Raw genomic sequence first — 19,174 nt, 5'->3', positions numbered from 1 at the left:
GGAATATATGAAATTGGTTGTTTATTCCTTGTAAAAGTTGTACATCAGTAAAAGTTTCATAGCAGTTCTTCTTCAACATGTTCGTAGTATTTCATTGATAATTCCTCGATATTCATAGTATAAAGCACACAATCTTTACTAGCTCTTTAGTTAAACATGATTCTTTACAATAAAATAAGATGCAACTTTAGATTACTTTTGCACATGTATGAATTTCATTAGAAGTTTAAAATAGAGTATCGAGGAATCTCTATGTTTTTACAGAGTAGATTAGTTTGTTGTACATAAAATTCAGAATAGAGTCTACCATTGTCAATAACACATCTGAACTCAACGAAGTATATAATACCAGAAGTTTCTTGGTCATAGACAATACGTATTGTGTACGTATTATCGTAATATTATATCACGTACAACTCTACTTATACAGAATACAAATACACAGATGTAAGAGCACAGACTTGGTAAAAGTTCTTTTGTCTTTTCTTCACAATATAAAAGTCATATATAAAAAGATTTGTGGAAGAGCATTTGAACATTGCATTCACACTTTCTGCATATAGTATATCATATTTGTTAATGCTCAACCAAATGAGTTAATTAATTGCCTTGAGAAATCAACTGGACAATGACATTCATTAGTTTACATATCTATGTACTTAAGCATAAGATAGAACATTCACAAATGAATATGCTCTTTGCAACATATACATACAGATCCTTGTGAAAATACTGATCAGTGACACATCTATTGGAATGCAAATACAGTGATAAACAATAGCACTAGATAGCTTTAATATTAGTTGAAAAAAATTAAACTATATCACAAAAAGTTGAAATAAAAGTAAAGTGCAATTGTTAAAAAAGTTTGATCTAAGTTTTACTCCATTTATGACAACTTTTTGCATTTAATAATATATTGAAACAATCGTATTATGAGTAAAACATTCATTTAAATACCGTTTACACCACAGTAATGATTTACTTTCAAATCTTATGTATAACAGTTGCACAGTATACACTCACTTAATGTTTTTTATCTTCTTACTATAACATTTGTCATAATAGCTTTTAATGATATTATTTTCCGTACATTAAATAGGCTATGGTTTTTGGTACAGCAACGATCTAACATCTAACAATTAAGGACAGTTTACATATAACGTTGCTAAATATAAACCCATTTTTTTATAGCCAAATTGTTCACATAGTTATATAAATTCAGTATTATCTGTCTTAGGCTTTAGCAAAACATTATTATTTTTCTATTTGCTTTATATATATTTATATATAGGAAAGTTCGTCTGTTTTCTATAACATAATGTATGTCTCTAAAGATATTTCTTATCTGAAGTAGTAAAAAAAAGCATTGCAAATATATCTAGTACATACAATTACACATATAAATATGTATGCATATAGCCATAATTATCAGGTCAACTAGTACATTCTTCTTCAATTCCTCATAAAAATGTACCAAGAAGAAGTAGAGGAAAAGATAAAAGTGTCTTTTATATTCACAGATAGTATAAAAATTATGTTAGTTAAAAAATGTATCATCAATCTCTACACTTTTAATCATAGAAATAACAAGCATTAAAAATTTATACAAATAATTATATAAATTTGTATCTTCATAATTATGTTAAAATGAAATATAATGCAAAAAATCCACTATTCTTACAATATAATTATTGAACCTTTATCACTTAAAACTAAGTTTTTTTTTTGGTAGAACATTAAACAAACATTTTAAGCATCATTCTTATATTTATATAAGAAAATTTTATGAAATCTTTTAAGAAGAGTTAACAGCAATACCGTATCTTTTTATAAGCATATTTCTAACTTTTTGTAAATAGAAACAAGTTAATATTAATAGCAACACACAAATTAATCTATTATTTACTTCGAAAAAACACATTGAGTTTTGGATTCCGATTACTTATATAATAAGTATTCTATAATGGTAGTACTACCACTGAAATCTTTGTATTGTTGTGTTTTATTCTTACCATTAGATTGGACTGTTATGTGTATTTCATCTTTTAATGGCAGTTAGAAACATGTTATATTATTGTAAAATTCGTTGACGGAATGCGTGAAATCACAATAGGCAGAACGCAAATTGAAGATTGAGATTTGTATGTGTGGAAAATTATTCTGAAACACTCATACAGTATCTTGATTACATATATATGTTCTTCGTACATACCAGTCTTCAGTTCTTTAGTTTCGATATAAGTTTAAATAAATTAGTAATAAATAAATTGTTAGCAGCTTTATAATCTAAAAAGGTATTATGAAAATTATTTTAAACAGCATTTAAGTTTAGTAATTGTAAACATGATCGAGCAAAATTTGAAATTTTCCATTTTGTAGAAAACAATTGATTTAGTAGTGTATATGTATATTTACAAGAATTGGCTATAAATCAAATAAAAATATTTTTCCAATTTAACTTAATGCATTTGTGCAATCATTCTTGTAAACATAATAGTAACCAATACGTGTTACTATTAACACACTTTTCATAAATATTTTGATCAATTAATTTAATAAGGCTACATAACAAACGTAACAAAGGCAATTGTGTGTAACATGTAGTATAATTTACCACTTACTTACGTTTACCTTTCCATAAATATCACTTACTTCATAATTATGTGAATTATTGAATTCCCTTCAGAGACAAATTATTATCAGGCTCAAACGTGAATACGCAATGGTACACTGTCCGACTTATTTTCTGCTTCCAGATTGTATTTTATAGTATCAAGGGTGTTATAAATTGTTCTGAAAGTAGGTCTATCCGATGGTCTCCTGTTCCAACAGAGCTTCATTAGATCGTATACCGCAGGTGGAGTATTTTCAGGGCATTGGAGTACATTGCCCTCTTTAATGTATTTTACAACTTCTTCGTGCGTCATTCCGTAATAAGGCTGAAGCGCAAAACTAAATATTTCCCATAAGCACACTGCGAACGCCCACACATCAGACTCGACAGTATACTTATTGTACAATATACTTTCTAAAGGCATCCATCTAACTGGAATAGCATCTTGTTCGTCACCTTTGTAATAATCTTGTAAATAGATTTTTTGCGATAAGCCAAAATCTGCTATCTTTACGATCATTTGATCATTGATCAAACAATTTCGTGTTGCAAGATCTCGATGAACGAATTTTCGATCTGACAAGTACACCATTCCGGATGCTACTTGAAGTGCAATATTAATTAAATCCATGTGTGATAGACGAGAATCTGTGAAATGTTCGTCTTTTTCTAGGCTTCGAATGATATAATTTCCTGGCGAGCAAGATCGTAGAAATTCATTCAAATCACCACGACCCATGTACTCGAAAAGGAGACACATTGGTCGACCTAATGCGCATACACCTAATAATTTGACGATATTTGGGTGATCAAATTCGGCGAGAAGACATGCTTCTCGTTCAAAATCCTTGAGAAGATCATCCGACGCTTCTTCTTTTAACATCTTTACAGCAACATTGGTGAATTCTTCACCAGGAACGAGACCAGGCGCTTTTGCTTGGAATACTCTACCAAATGCGCCTTGTCCTAAATCTCGAACGTAAATGATATTATTTCTTGGAAATTCGAGTTTCTCCAATTTCGGATTAAGTTGTGCAGTCGTTTTGTGGTATGCATCGTTGCTCGGTAATTTATCTAAATCAATACCGACATACTGGAAATTATATATAAATGTAACATAAAATATACATATACATTATTATTGTTTTGGTTATAGATATTATAATGGTTTTGAATACCAGACTCAGCAACATTTTTCTGGGCATTACATTTTCAGATTATGTTAATTTAGTAATACAATCAATAGAAGTTAATCTTTTGTAATATACCTGATTATCCGTAGGGTTATATCCTTGATGTCTTTTATGAAGTCTATGACTTAAAATAAGAGATAATGAACTTCCAACTATAATTACAAATAGTAATGAAGATAATATAAATACAAACATTGGAGTAAATAATGTGTCCATTACTAGGTCTTTAGGATCAATTTCCAAAACTTTACTTGTTACGTTATCTGCATTAACCTTTTTAGGATCAAATGTTTTTTGGGCTGTAGGAAAAATTCTTTTTATTAATTATTATTAGTAGAAACTCTTAATAGTAAACAGTAGAAACTCATGTTTTTTAATATTTTTGTAAACAAGATACGATGCACTAACATAAGAACAAATATATATCTATATATTTAGTTAGTGAATAATTTGTTCAAAGTACAATGTTGTGTATATATGGCATTGAGTGTGAAAGAGTTAAGGATAGAAAAAAGATGCATTCAATTACTTATATCTTATTACATTGTATAAAATGTTAAATGCATACCACACATAGGAATATCACAATGTTGCCATCTTATATGAGGATCCATAGTAAAACACCATGGCATTGGTTCTTCTCCACCTGCATTTCTGCAATAATTCTCTCCATAACGAATTTGAGGGAAGACATCTGGTGGTCTATCATGACTATGTGGCACTTGTGCATTCCATGACTGACAATCCAAACCTAATCTTGTTTTATTTACTTTGCCCATGTAAAACCTACCATTGCCCTGGACACAATCATCTGAAATAAAATATGATTAAAATGTTAAAGATACAGATGTTTAATAGCTTCTAAAAACATTTTAAGTTTGCTTTACATGTAACAAGTTCTTCATTCATATCAGTCAAATGAATATGAGAACAGGTCGTGTTTCCTTTAACTACTTTTGGCAGTGATTCACAATCTGGTAATGTGAAATGTCCTCTTGATCTGATATAAATATCTCTCTGTTTGTTATCCTCTATCATTGCCCAGTCATTGAAACAGAATTGATGACGTACTGCCATACAGTCTTCATAACATAATGGTAGACCAACTGAGTTGTGACATTGTGGAAAAGCATACATACATAGCATTTTCTAAAATGATTAAATATTCCTTTCATACCTCTTTATATCTTTATTAATTTAATATATCATTAATTAATTACCTCTGCAGCTGAACGACATGGTTCAACAAGTCGTTGTATCAATTCCTCCCATAAATTAGTTGTGATACGTTCATTCAACCATCCTCCAGGATTATCATTGGAATCATTGAACCATACTTTTCCAATTCCAGTTAAATATTTCTTACAAATCTTACCATTGTATGGTGCACAATAACCTTGTGATTCAGGTTCTACGAAAACAAGAAATTTAAATTAGAAATATTTCTTACAGAGTTCTTATAGAGTTACATGTTTTTGCTGTATGAAATACATACTAGTTTGTGCAGAACTGAAATGCAAAATAATTGCTATCAGAGAAACAATCCAGAACATCATCATTTATATATACAGCTTGAAAGAACGCCAAGAAAAAATATCACATGTTTAAACAAAAAATTCGTTCACATAAGAAATATGCTGTTGGCCGGTATTCATTTAATGTATACTAAACCGCATCAAATCCATTGTGTAAATTAAGTATTTTTTCATACACAATCGATTTTGATACTCCATTTTACGCGATAATTGAACTTTTACGCGTATTCGATGATCACGGATTGAATATTACAATTATTGATTCTAATTTTTTAAACTGTTTTCGATATGAGCAGTACGAATATTTAACAAAAATAAAGTCAATGAACCGAGTTATAGTATCGAATACATAATTCGTATAGCAATTATAATTAAACGGTTCTAAGAAAACTCTTGTTTTTGTCTATCATATGTGTAATTAACTAATACAGCCAATTCACCCCTTTATTTACAACATTGGTACGATGAGTAAATGGTAAATTTGTTCGTTTTGTAACGAATGTAAGTAGTTGCTAATCTAACAGATATTTGGAACTAGAACAGTATTTGCATTCGATAACGAAGTCGAACAATCGTTCAAATTTCTTAAATATATGTTTTTGGAATTTGCATGATATATTAAATATTTATAATCATGTGTATTTGCGAAAAGTTAATGAAATCAATAATAATTAAAAATATCATTGAAAACAATTGAAATTTCTGTAGTAGCAAAGTATATGTAGTTAGAATGAGAATAACTTATTTTAGAAACTTTTAGTCGTAATGTTGGTACAATAGTATTTAGAAACAAAATGCGCGGGAACAAATCCTGTTTTATTTCTTAAGATTATTTCTTTGAGAAAGTTCAAGATAAAAGAATTATGCAGGCATTTCTAAAAACTGGCAAATTAGGACCTGGTGAGCCTAAAAAGGCTTCAACTTCACGTTCGAAGGAAGAACATAGTGGTTCTGCAACGCCATGGGTTGAGAAATAGTAATAGTTTACTAGTATAACCTAAATTGCATCGCTTTGGTAAATTTTAAGATTTTGTTATTTTTATAGCCGACCAAGAACTGTAGAAGACGTTGTTGAACAGGCAGAAGTAGTAGAGGTATTGAGACAATGTTTAACAGGTGGAGATTTTCCAAATCTATTATTTTATGGCCCACCTGGTACTGGTAAAACAAGTACTATACTAGCTGCGGCTAGACAATTATTTGGCAGTCTCTACAAAGAAAGACTACTGGAATTAAATGCTTCTGATGAAAGAGGTATCCAAGTTGTAAGAGATAAAATCAAATCTTTTGCACAACTTACAGCAGGTGGTATGAGAGATGAGTATGTTCATCGTCATATTAATCTTATAATGTTAGTCTTAAGCCAATGATGATTAGTAAAAGGTATGAGAATTACAGTAGAGCTATGTATATAGACTATTTAAAGAATATAGTTGTAATCAGGAGTTACAAAAAAGGAATTTTATAACTCTTATTGCCAACTAAAAATCAATATGCTTTGAACAGATTGTCCAAAATATTATCAAGTTTTAAATTTTTGGTTCTGTATCAGAAGCAGACAAGAATTAATGTTCATCTTTAATAGTCCTGTATATTGTTCTTGTAATTTCTATGACAAAGGCACAATCTGAGGCATATCATGTAGAAAAGATTGTAAATACATTAAATGATAATTTGGTATAATAGTAATATTTCTGTTTTAGTGGGAAAAGTTGTCCACCTTTCAAAATTATTATCTTAGACGAGGCAGATAGTATGACTAATGCTGCACAAGCTGCACTTCGTCGTACTATGGAAAAAGAATCTCATAGTACCCGGTTTTGTTTAATTTGTAACTATGTATCGAGAATCATAGAACCTTTGACTTCTCGTTGTACAAAATTCAGATTTAAACCGTTGGGAGAAGATAAAATTGTTGAAAGATTAGAATATATATGTAAAGAGGAGGACTTGAAGGCAACGAAGCCTGTCCTACTAAAAATTGTCGAAGCCTCGGGTGGAGATTTACGACGCGCCATAACGTGTTTGCAGTCCATTACAAGGTTGAAAGGCAAAGGCATCGATATTACTGTTGATGATATTATTGAAATTATTGGGGTAATGTACAGTTTTTATTTTAAATAGCAAATAGAAATAATAGTGCTTTATTGGCATAATAAAATAATTGTAGATTGTACCTGATAAATGGTTGGATGATTTAATGAATGTATGCAAGACAAAAGATTATAGCAAGGCAGAGGAATTTATTGATCAATTTATGTTAGAAGCATATGCTACATCACAAGTGAGCTTTATTTATTACATAAATTATTTGTTAGCCTCTTCGGTACAACACTTGTCTTCCGCACAGTGTCATTTGTCGATCGCAAGCAAAAGCGATTGCGTAGTTGATAAGAATAAAATGATAAGAATAGTTAAAATAAAGAAGTTAAAATGATATGTATATTGTATATATAAATAATTTCTACAGGTTATTGAGCAGCTCAGTGAAAGAATTATATATTCCAATGAATTAACAGATAAGCAGAAAACTCTCATTGCAGATAGACTAGGGGTAAGATTATAAAATTACTTACAGTAGTACGCGTTATATATTATTTCTTTTGTTTTCAGGAATGTAATTATAGGTTGCTAGATGGTGGAAGTGAATATATACAACTTATAAATCTTTGTTGCGGTATTATAAAAGCTTATGAATTAGTATAAAAGTTATTTTTTCAAATGTATTAATAAATATTTATTACTTTTTCTACAAATTCCATTTCATTTTGCCTATTTAAAATAATACGCTGAAGTCGCTCAATAGTGAAACAACATTACTAACGTCGCATTCCCTGCATATGTATAATTTCCCTAGTACTAATTTCACATTCTTCTTTATGTAAAAAATTTCTTATTTTTATAATACTAGATATTGTCGAAACAAAGTATTATAAGTTTAACGATAGCTTCGTACTCGATTAGTGTATTTAAAAAGCATTATAATTGTCATTACAGTTACGAAATAAAATTTAAAACACGCTAATAATGAGGCTTATAATCTAGGGAAGAACCGATTTCCAAGATCGAAGGAATGCAATTCCGTCGCGCAATCTATCGGCAAGCAGTGGCGAACGATGCAACGGTTTGAGAACCACTGTCATCGGCGTGTAGGGGCGTCGTTGCTGCGTGCAATGTGTATCGTGTAGGCGTTGGCGAGGAGGAGACAAGTCGGGGATGTGTCCGTAAAAAAATTGCGGTTTCTGCGTACTCTGCCGCACGTGCACGCTCGAAATCGTGTTCCGTGAACAATCGAGTCCCGACAAAATTATACTGCATGCCTGCGTCGTTCGAAAGCGTATTGCGAACGGGTCTAACAATTACAGGCGAGGAAAAAAAAGTGTAGCCAGTGCTCCGTATATTCTTTCGTTTCTTCGAAAGGCCGCGTACCGTGCGTATATATTTCGGTCTTTTGTCGCGGACGTTTAAGACGCGAGCAAATAACTCGAATCAGAGAAATCGCCTATTTGATTCTACGGAGACGTACGACGTGCTGCAGAAACGACGCCCGTACCAGGATGCTAGGACATCTCCAAAGAGCCATTGAGTTGATCGGTGTTACTCGTGTGAATTGATTTCAATTTGTTCCGTAGTAAACGAGAGCAAAGCCTTGCAACAGAAAGAAGGAAAGAAGGGAAGAAAGAAAGCGCGAAAGATTTGTTTCTACAGAAAGATAAAGATAGAGAGACGACAGGGAGGAACCCGAGGAGAGAAAGAATCCGACGGAGAGTGTGTGTACAGGAGATGTTCGGAATCTTGAGACAAGATCCTGGTGCGGGAGGATTTCACTATCAGCGACTACGATCGAACGTATTATCACACGGTGGATTCTTCGGCGTATGAGACAGCATTCACCGGTAGGTTCGTGGGTCTCTCTCTTGTTCTTGTGAACACGGTTGACTGTGTGTGTGTGCGTGTTTTTCCCGGCGAGAAAATCTCGGCTGCAACGGCGGCGGCGGTGGTGTCTACTGGCATGAGATTTTATTGTCGTCCAGTCGGCACGCTCTCGTCGAACTATCAACGCCGAATACGTGCCGTGTTATTCGTGCAATTTTTTCTACGTGAGTCAGAATAGTTGGTTCTTCTCCGTGATTTCCCTTTTGTGCCGAATGAAATCACTGTTCGACCGACGGTGACAAAGGATATACTTACGTACCACGGGAAGAAAATATTTTTCAGTATTCCGGCACTTTCGTTTCTACGTTTGCCCCTGAGGCTCTTGATGATATTGAGCATTATCGTCACCACGGTTGACAGTGCGACTCAACTTTCCACGTAACCGTATCTTCTCTCTTTTTAGAGAGGAATCATAAATATATCGGCGCTGAATCGTGTTCGTGAAAAAAACAGTGTTGTGGAAGAAAACGTGCGGTGGACAGAGAGGGTGGATGACACACACGGGACGCGTATCGGCCGGCCGAGGGAACGAATTTGCGGATTCGTCGCCGGTATATTACGTCGTGCGACGAAGCTTCTTGGAATGTGACGAGGGACTTCCGGCGTGGGAAATATCGTAGAAAAGGTGAGCGATTTGAATATAGCGATGAATTGACCTTTGGTGGTTAAATTGATTAGTTGCTTATCAGATACCATCTGCCCTTTAAAACAAGTATTTGACACTATAACTATCAAGCTTGTCTAAAAGATAAATCATTTCTGCAATTATAAATATGTGAGTGGTGTTGATAATAATAATAAATTGATATTTTTATCGAAATAAAAGCATGATTACGTATAGTTACTTACTTTCGTCATATTACTTTAATTCTAATTACGATTGTATAACATATTTAGCTACATATCAAAAGCCGGTTGTTGTAATATTAACGAGACTATGCTTTCTAACCTGTAAACGCAGTTGCGTGAAGAAAGCATTGATAAACGCTAGACCGTAAAGATATATGAGTATTTCAGAGAAACTGATCTTTTTAGGAATTATGTATCTTTATATATACGATTTACACAATAGGAAAGTAGTTATTAACTTTTAGATAATTTATTCCAAATGAGAACGGCGTGGCCCAAAAGTAAAAGATTCGGGTAAATAACGCGTCAAAACTGTTTTAGTTTGTCATGGATATCCAACTTTACTGTTGCATATGTACATGATTATGTTTAATTCTCGTTTTTATCTTATTCCTATCTATTATTTCTATCTGTATAAATGTGGAAGTACTTTAGAATATAAAAAAAGTATACATTTTGAATAGTTAATGGTTAAAATATCATACATTTTACATCTGTCTAGCGTATATTTAATTCAACGATTGTTGAGTCATTTTCACCGATATGTACGAATCTTGGATCAACGTCTTTATCAATAAGTAAATTAATCTAATGATGCGTAAGCAGATATCGATGCGATATTATATTTGAGTCACGTAAAAATCAAATCGAGCAAGTCAAATTGCTAAGATAAGTTGTAGCTGTAAAACTAGGAAATATGAAGTATAATGATTACAGATATTAAATATGGCGCTCATCAGCTTGATTCTTAAAATCCTTACACTTGATTTCGCGAATTACGAACGGTCGATGTAACTTATATTGACAAGGTAGTAGGAAATGATTGGTGTCGCGACTGAGTCTTCCGATTGTCATATAGATGGGACTACTATTGTTTCTGCTCTTATGTTCGATTATTGGTTTTTGGAAAAAATCCTTGATCGAGTCGATTGTGGACAGGATTGCACTTGTTACTTCGGTACAATGGCATTTCTCGGGAGAGTAGGCGTGGGCATTGTTTTTGTTTTGAAGCGTACGCGACATTCGATGCCGCGCGTCCATCGCACGCTTGCCAACGTAATTCAAAGTGGTAGCATTCAGCGGCGTGACTTATGGATCTTTTGAGGATATACGTTGCAGCAGTTAGTGGCATTACCCATCTACCGCCTGATGTACAGAGGAGCAGAAAGGTTTGTTCGTATGGAACGTCAACTATAACCTAACTTCGAATAGATACACGTCTTATATAATTTGTCATGGTAGTAACTTCACAGGGATTAACTATTTCGCGGGTGCAACTTTTTTGCGAGGAAGCAAACACTTCAATACGAAGTATATCGAATAGAGAACATATGTTTATTTTAGTAAAATCAATTTATTTTTCTTTTTATCGTCTCTTACAAATAGGTAGAGATAGTGGTTCTCATCGTTCATGTTAGATATATTTTAATAAGTTATTAAATTTAAAAAATTTATTTACCTAGTTTATGTAATATAATATACATACGTATAACATAATTCAACGTAATATATTTACATATGTTTTAGTTAAAAGGAGTAAGGAGTTTATAGGTATAGAACATCTTGTAATTGATATAATTGGAAAAGGGTGATTCTTGACTATACTGTGACTTAAGGACAGACATAAATATCATAACTGTTTAAAATTTTTGAGTTATATTTTACAACAGAGAAATAAAGGGCCATATTTACGAATTTATACAGGATTTGCGAGAAAAGTTAATCTGTGCCAATGTTTTTGTTCGTTATCGTATAAATTATCTAATTTCATTGTACGATACTTTTCTCACGTGTATACCTAAATCGTGGGTATCTCTTTTATGCAGATAGAAGGAAATTTCGAGACATCGTTTGATGACGCACATATGCTGGTCCGAGGTATATTGACCTGAATGTGAGAACACGAATTAACCCTGTATTTGCAAGCGCAGGATTTAATTTCTTATCCAGAGCATAGAGTGACAGGATGCTGCTAATGCTGATTACTCTTTGAACTAATTCGTTCAGATTAAAGATTTATTTTCAGCTATCTTATAACGTTACATGCATTACCATTATATCAGTATATAAATAATATGCCGATCGATATTACAATGATGATTAGAACAGATAGAATGCTACGTTATTCACATGGGTGTCGATTTACGATTATCGTAATTCGACGTCCCCCCTATTAATTTCTCACTCTAAGCAGATAAATGATCGTAACATAACGGTTCAGCTAATTAGAGAATAATATCATATTTACCATATAATTTGCATACAACTAATTGATTTCAGATGCTAATCAACCATTGTTTTAATAATTCTAATTTAATTAAACACCAATTCCATGGATGCCACATATATTGTCCATTCACAATATGAGTTAAATAATGATCAACACGAACACATCATCGACACGAACAAGCTACCTTCGAAAGAATATCTACGAATTAATACGACGCCAAGCTGCAACAACTATACTAGCAAGAAAACTCGTAATAAAGGCTTACAAAGTGAGCATCGTATCGTACGAGTTGCTTCTACGCTCTTAGAACGCATCTCGCGGAGCCTTGCTTGCCGACACTGCCCGGTCTCTGTTTATATCCGGTTAGATAAGAGGCGAAGTTGCATCGTTCCATAGCATAGATATACACTATGTACGAACTACGTATATATATATATATATATATATATATATATGTATATATCAGCATCCAAATTCTGCTGCGTTTTTCACCATTCGTCAGGAACATACGATAAGCTTCAGCCGCCTAATTGCACAGACGAAAGTAACGAACGATCCCACTCGTCTTTATCGTTCGATGATGAATAATCCGCTGGAGATGGTGAAAAACGTAGTTTCTTGAAAAGCGAGCGTGCGGTCGAGCAGTAGTCAGAGGTTTCGTTGCATCTCTAGATTCATCGGTCACGGTAGCAAAACAGGATAATCTTTCAGTATTCACCGAGGATGTCGATAAACCGCAAGCTTGCTTGACTGGAACACCGCGGTTCGGCCGCGATCCGATAGAGCTTGTTACTGTTTCCCCGAATAATGCAACGCAACAAGTTGCTTAAACGGCTAATAACAAGGTGACCTATAGCGCGGGACATTTTTATGGAGGATACTAGAGATATATTAAAATCCGGCAACAAGTGGCTGCTTTTTACAGATATGGGTTCTCGAATTACTTTACGACCGTTCTTTTGATCATTATGAGGGAAAGAATACTTAGAAGATGGATCTACCGCGATTTCCATCTGCTTCTACTTCAGCTCCGAAATGAAAGGCAATAGGCGAGAATGAAGAGAATCTGTCTTATTCTCGTGTATGGTTTAGGCGGTCGTGTTTAATGTCCTTCAGCGGAAGATATGGCATCGCAAAAGCGACAATGTTCCGTTTGAAACAAGCTCCAGCGTGGTCTATCGCATCTGGCGTTATGTGCAACCACGTGCTTACCAGATTTCCTGCTACTTTCAATAGAAATATTTCAATGTGCAAAGAACACTCGGAAGTTTAGATTTATGGTACTGCACGGACCAAGCTCGCGCAACAATGTTGCTCGCTCTAGAATGCTTGCTCTCCGGGGAGGCTGAAAAGTGGCTGAAGAATCGCTTTATGGCTTCACGATGTTCGTGAATGTGAGCTGTGTTCTTTTAGAAAAGAATTCCAACGATTTCCATTAGTACTTTTTCTCCGTTAACGCGCTCTCCTGTTACATGGACTTTCGGTGGGTTACGGTAGAGAATATTACTCTCTGTATCATTCGAGTATAGCAGATACTAATCTAATTTTACCACTTGAATCCAAAACTACTTCCAAAACGCTTACCTCTCTCCATGGTAGGTATGGAATATGTTAAACATTCCAGTGCATGGACTGGTAATTAAGTTTCTAGAAAGACACGGTTCTCATCTAGGCACACAGAACTTTGATGTAGAATTCAATTATCTGTAGCATCGTAGGTACGCATGTACCAAAGATCGTAGAAAGCGATTCGTAGTCTTCGCTATTCAAGATTAGATTCGCGAGACAGAAGCATATCGTAAGTATACATGGTGTTTCCAAAAGTAGGTATCAAACTGTTAAAGCATGTTTGTATTATGAATAGAAGCAAAAAGAAGCGTTTCTAAAGTTTTACCCCAACTTTTTGTAACTTTCTGCAGACACAGTTGTATGCAACAATATGTGCCCTCGTGGCTATCGACCGGAATCACTGGACCGGTGAAAAGACTCCCTCTGAGAGGGCGAAGTGAAGAGTATCGTTCGATCGCTTCACGGAACAACTGTGCATTTAATTCGTAATCGAATGATCAGTGGTCGTGTCGGTGCTTTGAATCGGTTAGGTGTCCCCTTTTCGAGCTGCGAATAGATTCCGTGCCCCCGTTGAGATATATTCAGCGTTCAGAACCGACAGAAACGTTGACCAGTCGTGATTGTTCGCCGCGGAAATGACGTTATCGCTATCACACGTGTGACTGTTGTATCGGTCACTTAATCGAGCCGGCCGAATTATTAAATCGACTACCGACTATTTATCGCGTTAGATCTAATATAACGACGCGAATCGACGCATCTTTCAGTGATGAAGAATTGTTTGGTCACTGATGCACCGCGTCGAGGAGCGACCTTTTGGTTCTCAGAACGTACCGGATATGTAATTGCATTCTTTCTTCGTGAATCTTGTGCCCGCGAAAGAACGTTTTCTTTTGTACTGTGTTTGTGAGAATAGAAATCGTTTGATTGAAGCGACCTGCAAGTTCTATGTTTATAGATAATAAAGTTTATTCGATCTGATAAATTCACAAATTGAAGCTGCGTTTGACATTTCTACTACTATTGTCGCATTATTTCGATTATCTCTTCCTAATACGAAATTGACGCGACTGTTCCGTGTTTGTATTTTTACGTTTAGGCAAAATGCCTTAGAAAGATAATAGAGTTATTACTTAAGACAGAGGCATTTCTGATGAAAAACTGTGTAATTTTAGAGGAGTAACCACATCTTTTAGTAAGTAATTAAGAAAAGCTGTGCAAGTACAGATTATTACAAAAGAGATCACAATTCAAAGAAGGCTGGGAATCGCTAGTCTGAAGAAAGCGCACAACTCAATTTGCATTAACCTAGATTTCACTGATTAAATTTGCATATTATTTCATCTTTCGTTCCGTTTTCGCGATCAAATTCCTTCATACCACCACATGCATCGTCTAAGGGTATCACAAATGCTTCTCATCAATTACCCCAAACGAATTCCCGATTTTTCCCGCCGAAATGTCTTGTCAGCATTTAAATCGGTTAAATTGGATGTACGGCAGATCGATGGTCAGGAGCGGTGGAGGAAATTGTCGGATACCGCAGATAGGATCGACGAATAATTCATAACTGAAGGGCACGGAAAGGAGATATATAAGTTGGTGGCTACACCGAAGCATAAGCATAACTACACTTTCGCAAAAACTGCGAGCTTATCTCTTTCATCTTTCGCAGCAACGTTTTGTTCGCTGCATTAGGAAAACGAGACTGTGCTTACTGTTTTCTACCGTGAATCGATGAGCCACCACGAACCTTATCTCCCTGAGAATTGCTTAACGAGAAAAAACAGGGTGTGTATCGGACCGCGTCGATTAGGCTACGGTTGTTACAACTGATAGCCGATAACAGATAATTCCTACGATTTTCTTAATCTTAGCTATCGCTGTAACTTTAGTATCGGTGTCGTTTTAACTTTGTCATTTTATCGAATTCAAACGCAAAAATTGAGAAATATATTTTCAAGACGTAACATTTGAAGAAAATTTAACGAAAGTATAGTTCATCCGCTGATCTTTTTAAAATATCTGTATATTCGTTAAAAAATATATTATACATTGATTCGCATCATTATTTATTACCATATAAAAATCTAATCAATTTTATTGGTAAATTGAGAAAAGATTTTGAAAGAGAAAAAATTATAAGAAGAAAGTACAAAAAGAAGACAAAGAAAAGCCGAATACTCGCGGAAGCGATATCCATCGACTGCATCTAATCTCGTTAAGCATTGCGACTAATGTTCCCAGAAACGAAGAAGCACCGACGCGACATCATGTTCGGTATACCCTACCGATACTTATTACGCCTGAACAAGATTCTTCCCTTTGTAAATCGAATAACAAACTATCGGACCAATTATTTCTGCATTAAATCTGGATCGAGACGCGCCGCGAAGGAGGAATTGCACGCGTCCGGTTGTTTGCCTGCTGGTAATGACCGAGTGTATAATTTACGAAAAGAGCAGAACACGAGAGGGAGAGGTACGTTGGCCGAGCCATTCAGGTGCATAAAACCGGCACTGGTCCCATGGGAGACAGGGAGTAGGAAAGGAATTCCATAAATTTTTAAAGAGGCCCCAAAGAAAGAATGGGACACGATTACCGTTACCTTTCAACCCAGACAACGAGCCTCGTTATTGTTTCAAATCTCAACGCGTCAGTTTGCCGTGGTAAAATTGTATTTTATATGCGGCTCGAGGCTCTTGCTTTCCGAGCCTTGTAACAACCCAGCGACGACGGTGCACGGTGCAGGAAAGCTTGGCTACGAATCAAATACATATTCTTACCTTAAGACGATTAAATTCAATTTTTCTCTCCAAAATCTCTTTTTCAATTCATTTCGACAACGATAGAAGTGGAGACTGTGATGTCTTGATCGAGGAGTCCAGATCCTTGCTAGTTAGAGTCATATAAGAAACCATAATTGTATTTTGATGAGACTACGTCTGGTTAATTTGAATTTAAGAGAGTCGTGCGTCGCTGGACGATGACCCCATCGACAAAGTTTCCACCGTCGGCTCTATCGGGCTTTTTAATCCCGGTTGAACACCGAACTCTGCCCAGTCCAGAAACACCATCTCGTTGGGATAGCTATTGTCGCTATTGCTGAACGATCTTCGCGCGACAGAGAAGCATTCTGAGGAATCGAAGGTGTTTCAGCAGAGTTGGTTGCCGTGTTCTGGTGTCTCTTGGAAATAGTCGGATCAAACTTTATTTTATTAAAAAATTGGATAAATTTTTCGGCGAGATAGTCTCAAGGTGTAGTAACGAATATACTATACTACATGTGACTTCTTGTCGTACGTTAGAGATAGTACGATAGAGATAGTAGTAAGTTTTCTCTTTGTACGTGAAAAGACTGCTACAATATTACCACTACCGCAAACCACACGCGATACCTGTAGAAATCACGACTTGTTCCGTTTGTTTCTACCCGAAATCCCAGGCAGAAATCTAATATTCTGAAATTCTAAAACAAACCCCAGTGGAAGAATAAAAATTCCCGGACATGTAGGAGCGCTAGCAAGCGCAGATCCTTTTGTTGGCTGAAATTAAAGGATTCGTTCCCGTTTCGTGTCAGTAGGATGAGCCTAATCCTTGGTGGTGGACTTTTTTCCGCGGATCCTGTTTCAACCTAACCCCGCGGTCCAAGCCTGCGGCTTGCGTTTCCTGAGGCGAACGTGTTGGAAGGGGGAAACGCGGGAAAAGAGCGGAAGGTGGGCGTTACACGGCTATTCTTTTGCCCCCTCTTGCTTGAGTCGCGCCGTAATTCCCGTACGTCGGTAATTAGATCAGAGTTGCGGCCGGTGTACTTTTAATGAAACCGGCCGTCGAGTCGCGAATAACTCACGGGTTAGTTTTCCCCTTCCTTCTCTGGCGTTTCTTCGAGTTTGACTGTCAGGAAAATCGCGAACAGAGAAACGCTGCAGAAGAAAGAGCCGTGTTAAACGTGCTAAAGTCCGGGCAGAGTCCGCGTTAAGATCAATAATCGACTCTTCAACTTCTAATCCCCATTCGGTCGATTAAGAGCACCTGGAGGTGCTCTCGAATTTCCCGCTTGCTCGTTGCGCCTCTCGATTAACACGTTCTCTACCAAGGTTATCTTTGTGTGGTTTTCTATTTAGATCAGGTGTACTGTCGCCCCTGTGCTTATTATTAGGTTATTCCATAAATAACTCAGCTTTTTGTGCTCGTGTAACGACCTTAACGTCGTTTAATATTTCGCACATGTATTTCACAAGTAACACAAGACAAACATGTTTTTCAGGAAAAGCAAAAAACTATTTGAAAACTTACAAAATATTTACTAAACACACAGCGTTGGCAAAAAAATGACCTGTAAGTAACGAACATTCGTCAAATATTATTCTCGTAACTCTTTATTCTTAGCTCTGGAAATCATGTACCTTTGCCCTGGCAAGCCAAGTCATCTCCGTTTGACTGATTCGCATTTTTACTCTTGGGAGTAAAAGCATCGTTCTTTGACGTGCACGTTTCATTTCTCAGGAGAACATATCGGTCGTCGCGTATCAGTTTCCTTTTCGTTGCGGCATTCATTCGCTCTTCTTACACGCTGTACGTATTGCAAAGTAGCTTTCCCAATATATTTCTTCAAAGATCTTCAATCAATTCGAAATCAGCTTTTCTGTCTATCTTCTTCGATTATACGATACGACACATTATAAAATGCTGATTTCAGTCCTTTCTAAAGTTAAAGTTTCTGTTTTGCTTGCAAGTTATTCGCAGTTTCCGCTTTGGACACGATCAGCAGGTACACAAGCTGTCTACGAACTGTTCGCTAACACTTCTGGTCAATGAGTACGCGGGATAAAAAGAAACATGCGCAATTTGTACGCCGTTTAGGCGATTCGTGGACAGCAAACGAGGCTAAGTTGGTTTGCAACTTTGATACTGGGGATATGCACGCGGCTAGAAGCACTCGGGTAAGCCGCGTGTCGCGACTCGGCCTGATGATTTCGAATGCGCGGCTGGAAACTTAAATTAAGCGTCCCCAGGCAACGTAACGCAGCACGCTAATTAGACGGTTCGCATTTACTGCAACGCAGACAAGTGTCTGAACTACTTACAGAGAGGCTAAGAAAATGGCCGATTTTTGAACGATTCCATTATCTGCCTTGGGAAATGCGATTAAATTCCTAGCGATAAATGATCGATTTCCATTTGATATGTTACATTGAAAATATTACTTTGTTTTTCTTCGTAACATAGATAATTATGAAGAATG

At 35.7% G+C, this 19,174-nt stretch overlaps 3 protein-coding genes and 1 long non-coding RNA gene across 12 annotated transcripts in view; 2 read left to right on the top strand and 2 right to left on the bottom strand.

Annotated features, from left to right (window-relative positions):
• Positions 1-4: 4 nt before the first annotated feature.
• Positions 5-5,925, bottom strand: LOC132906725 (tyrosine-protein kinase transmembrane receptor Ror2). Its single transcript, XM_060959175.1, has 6 exons — positions 5,306-5,925; positions 5,031-5,221; positions 4,698-4,959; positions 4,379-4,621; positions 3,886-4,109; positions 5-3,710 (listed from the first exon to the last, which is right to left on the bottom strand). The coding sequence occupies exons 1-6, from the start codon at positions 5,367-5,369 to the stop codon at positions 2,709-2,711; spliced, it is 1,986 nt and encodes a 661-aa protein (XP_060815158.1). The 5' UTR covers positions 5,370-5,925; the 3' UTR covers positions 5-2,708.
• A 188-nt stretch (positions 5,926-6,113) lies between these two features.
• On the top strand, positions 6,114-8,101 carry LOC132906737 (replication factor C subunit 4). Its single transcript, XM_060959199.1, has 6 exons — positions 6,114-6,321; positions 6,391-6,666; positions 7,049-7,442; positions 7,516-7,629; positions 7,816-7,899; positions 7,959-8,101. Exons 1-6 carry the CDS (start codon positions 6,209-6,211, stop codon positions 8,049-8,051), a joined length of 1,074 nt encoding a protein of 357 aa, XP_060815182.1. The 5' UTR covers positions 6,114-6,208; the 3' UTR covers positions 8,052-8,101.
• A 384-nt stretch (positions 8,102-8,485) lies between these two features.
• LOC132906721 (catenin delta-2) overlaps positions 8,486-19,174 on the top strand; it is a 48,418-nt gene continuing 37,729 nt past the window's right edge. For 7 of the 8 annotated variants that reach the window (XM_060959158.1, XM_060959159.1, XM_060959157.1 and 4 more), the window contains exon 1: positions 9,439-9,906. The gene's annotated coding sequence lies outside the window, so the exon portion shown is untranslated. Of the gene's footprint in view, positions 9,242-9,438; positions 9,907-19,174 lie in introns of those variants that run through there. The other variant, XM_060959150.1, reaches the window with a different exon arrangement.
• LOC132906746 (uncharacterized) lies at positions 8,993-9,653 on the bottom strand. Of its 2 annotated transcripts, none has more exons than XR_009658033.1 (2): positions 9,541-9,653; positions 8,993-9,441 (listed from the first exon to the last, which is right to left on the bottom strand). It is a non-coding gene; the product is annotated as an uncharacterized LOC132906746 (long non-coding RNA). The 2 variants fall into 2 exon arrangements; XR_009658034.1 differs by having other exon boundaries at positions 9,537-9,645.

The sequence above is a fragment of the Bombus pascuorum genome, chromosome 5 (genome assembly GCF_905332965.1).
Source record: "Bombus pascuorum chromosome 5, iyBomPasc1.1, whole genome shotgun sequence".
NCBI lineage: Eukaryota > Metazoa > Arthropoda > Insecta > Hymenoptera > Apidae > Bombus > Bombus pascuorum.
Note: the sequence above shows the minus strand (reverse complement) of the source record. Positions and strands in the feature narration are given on the sequence as shown.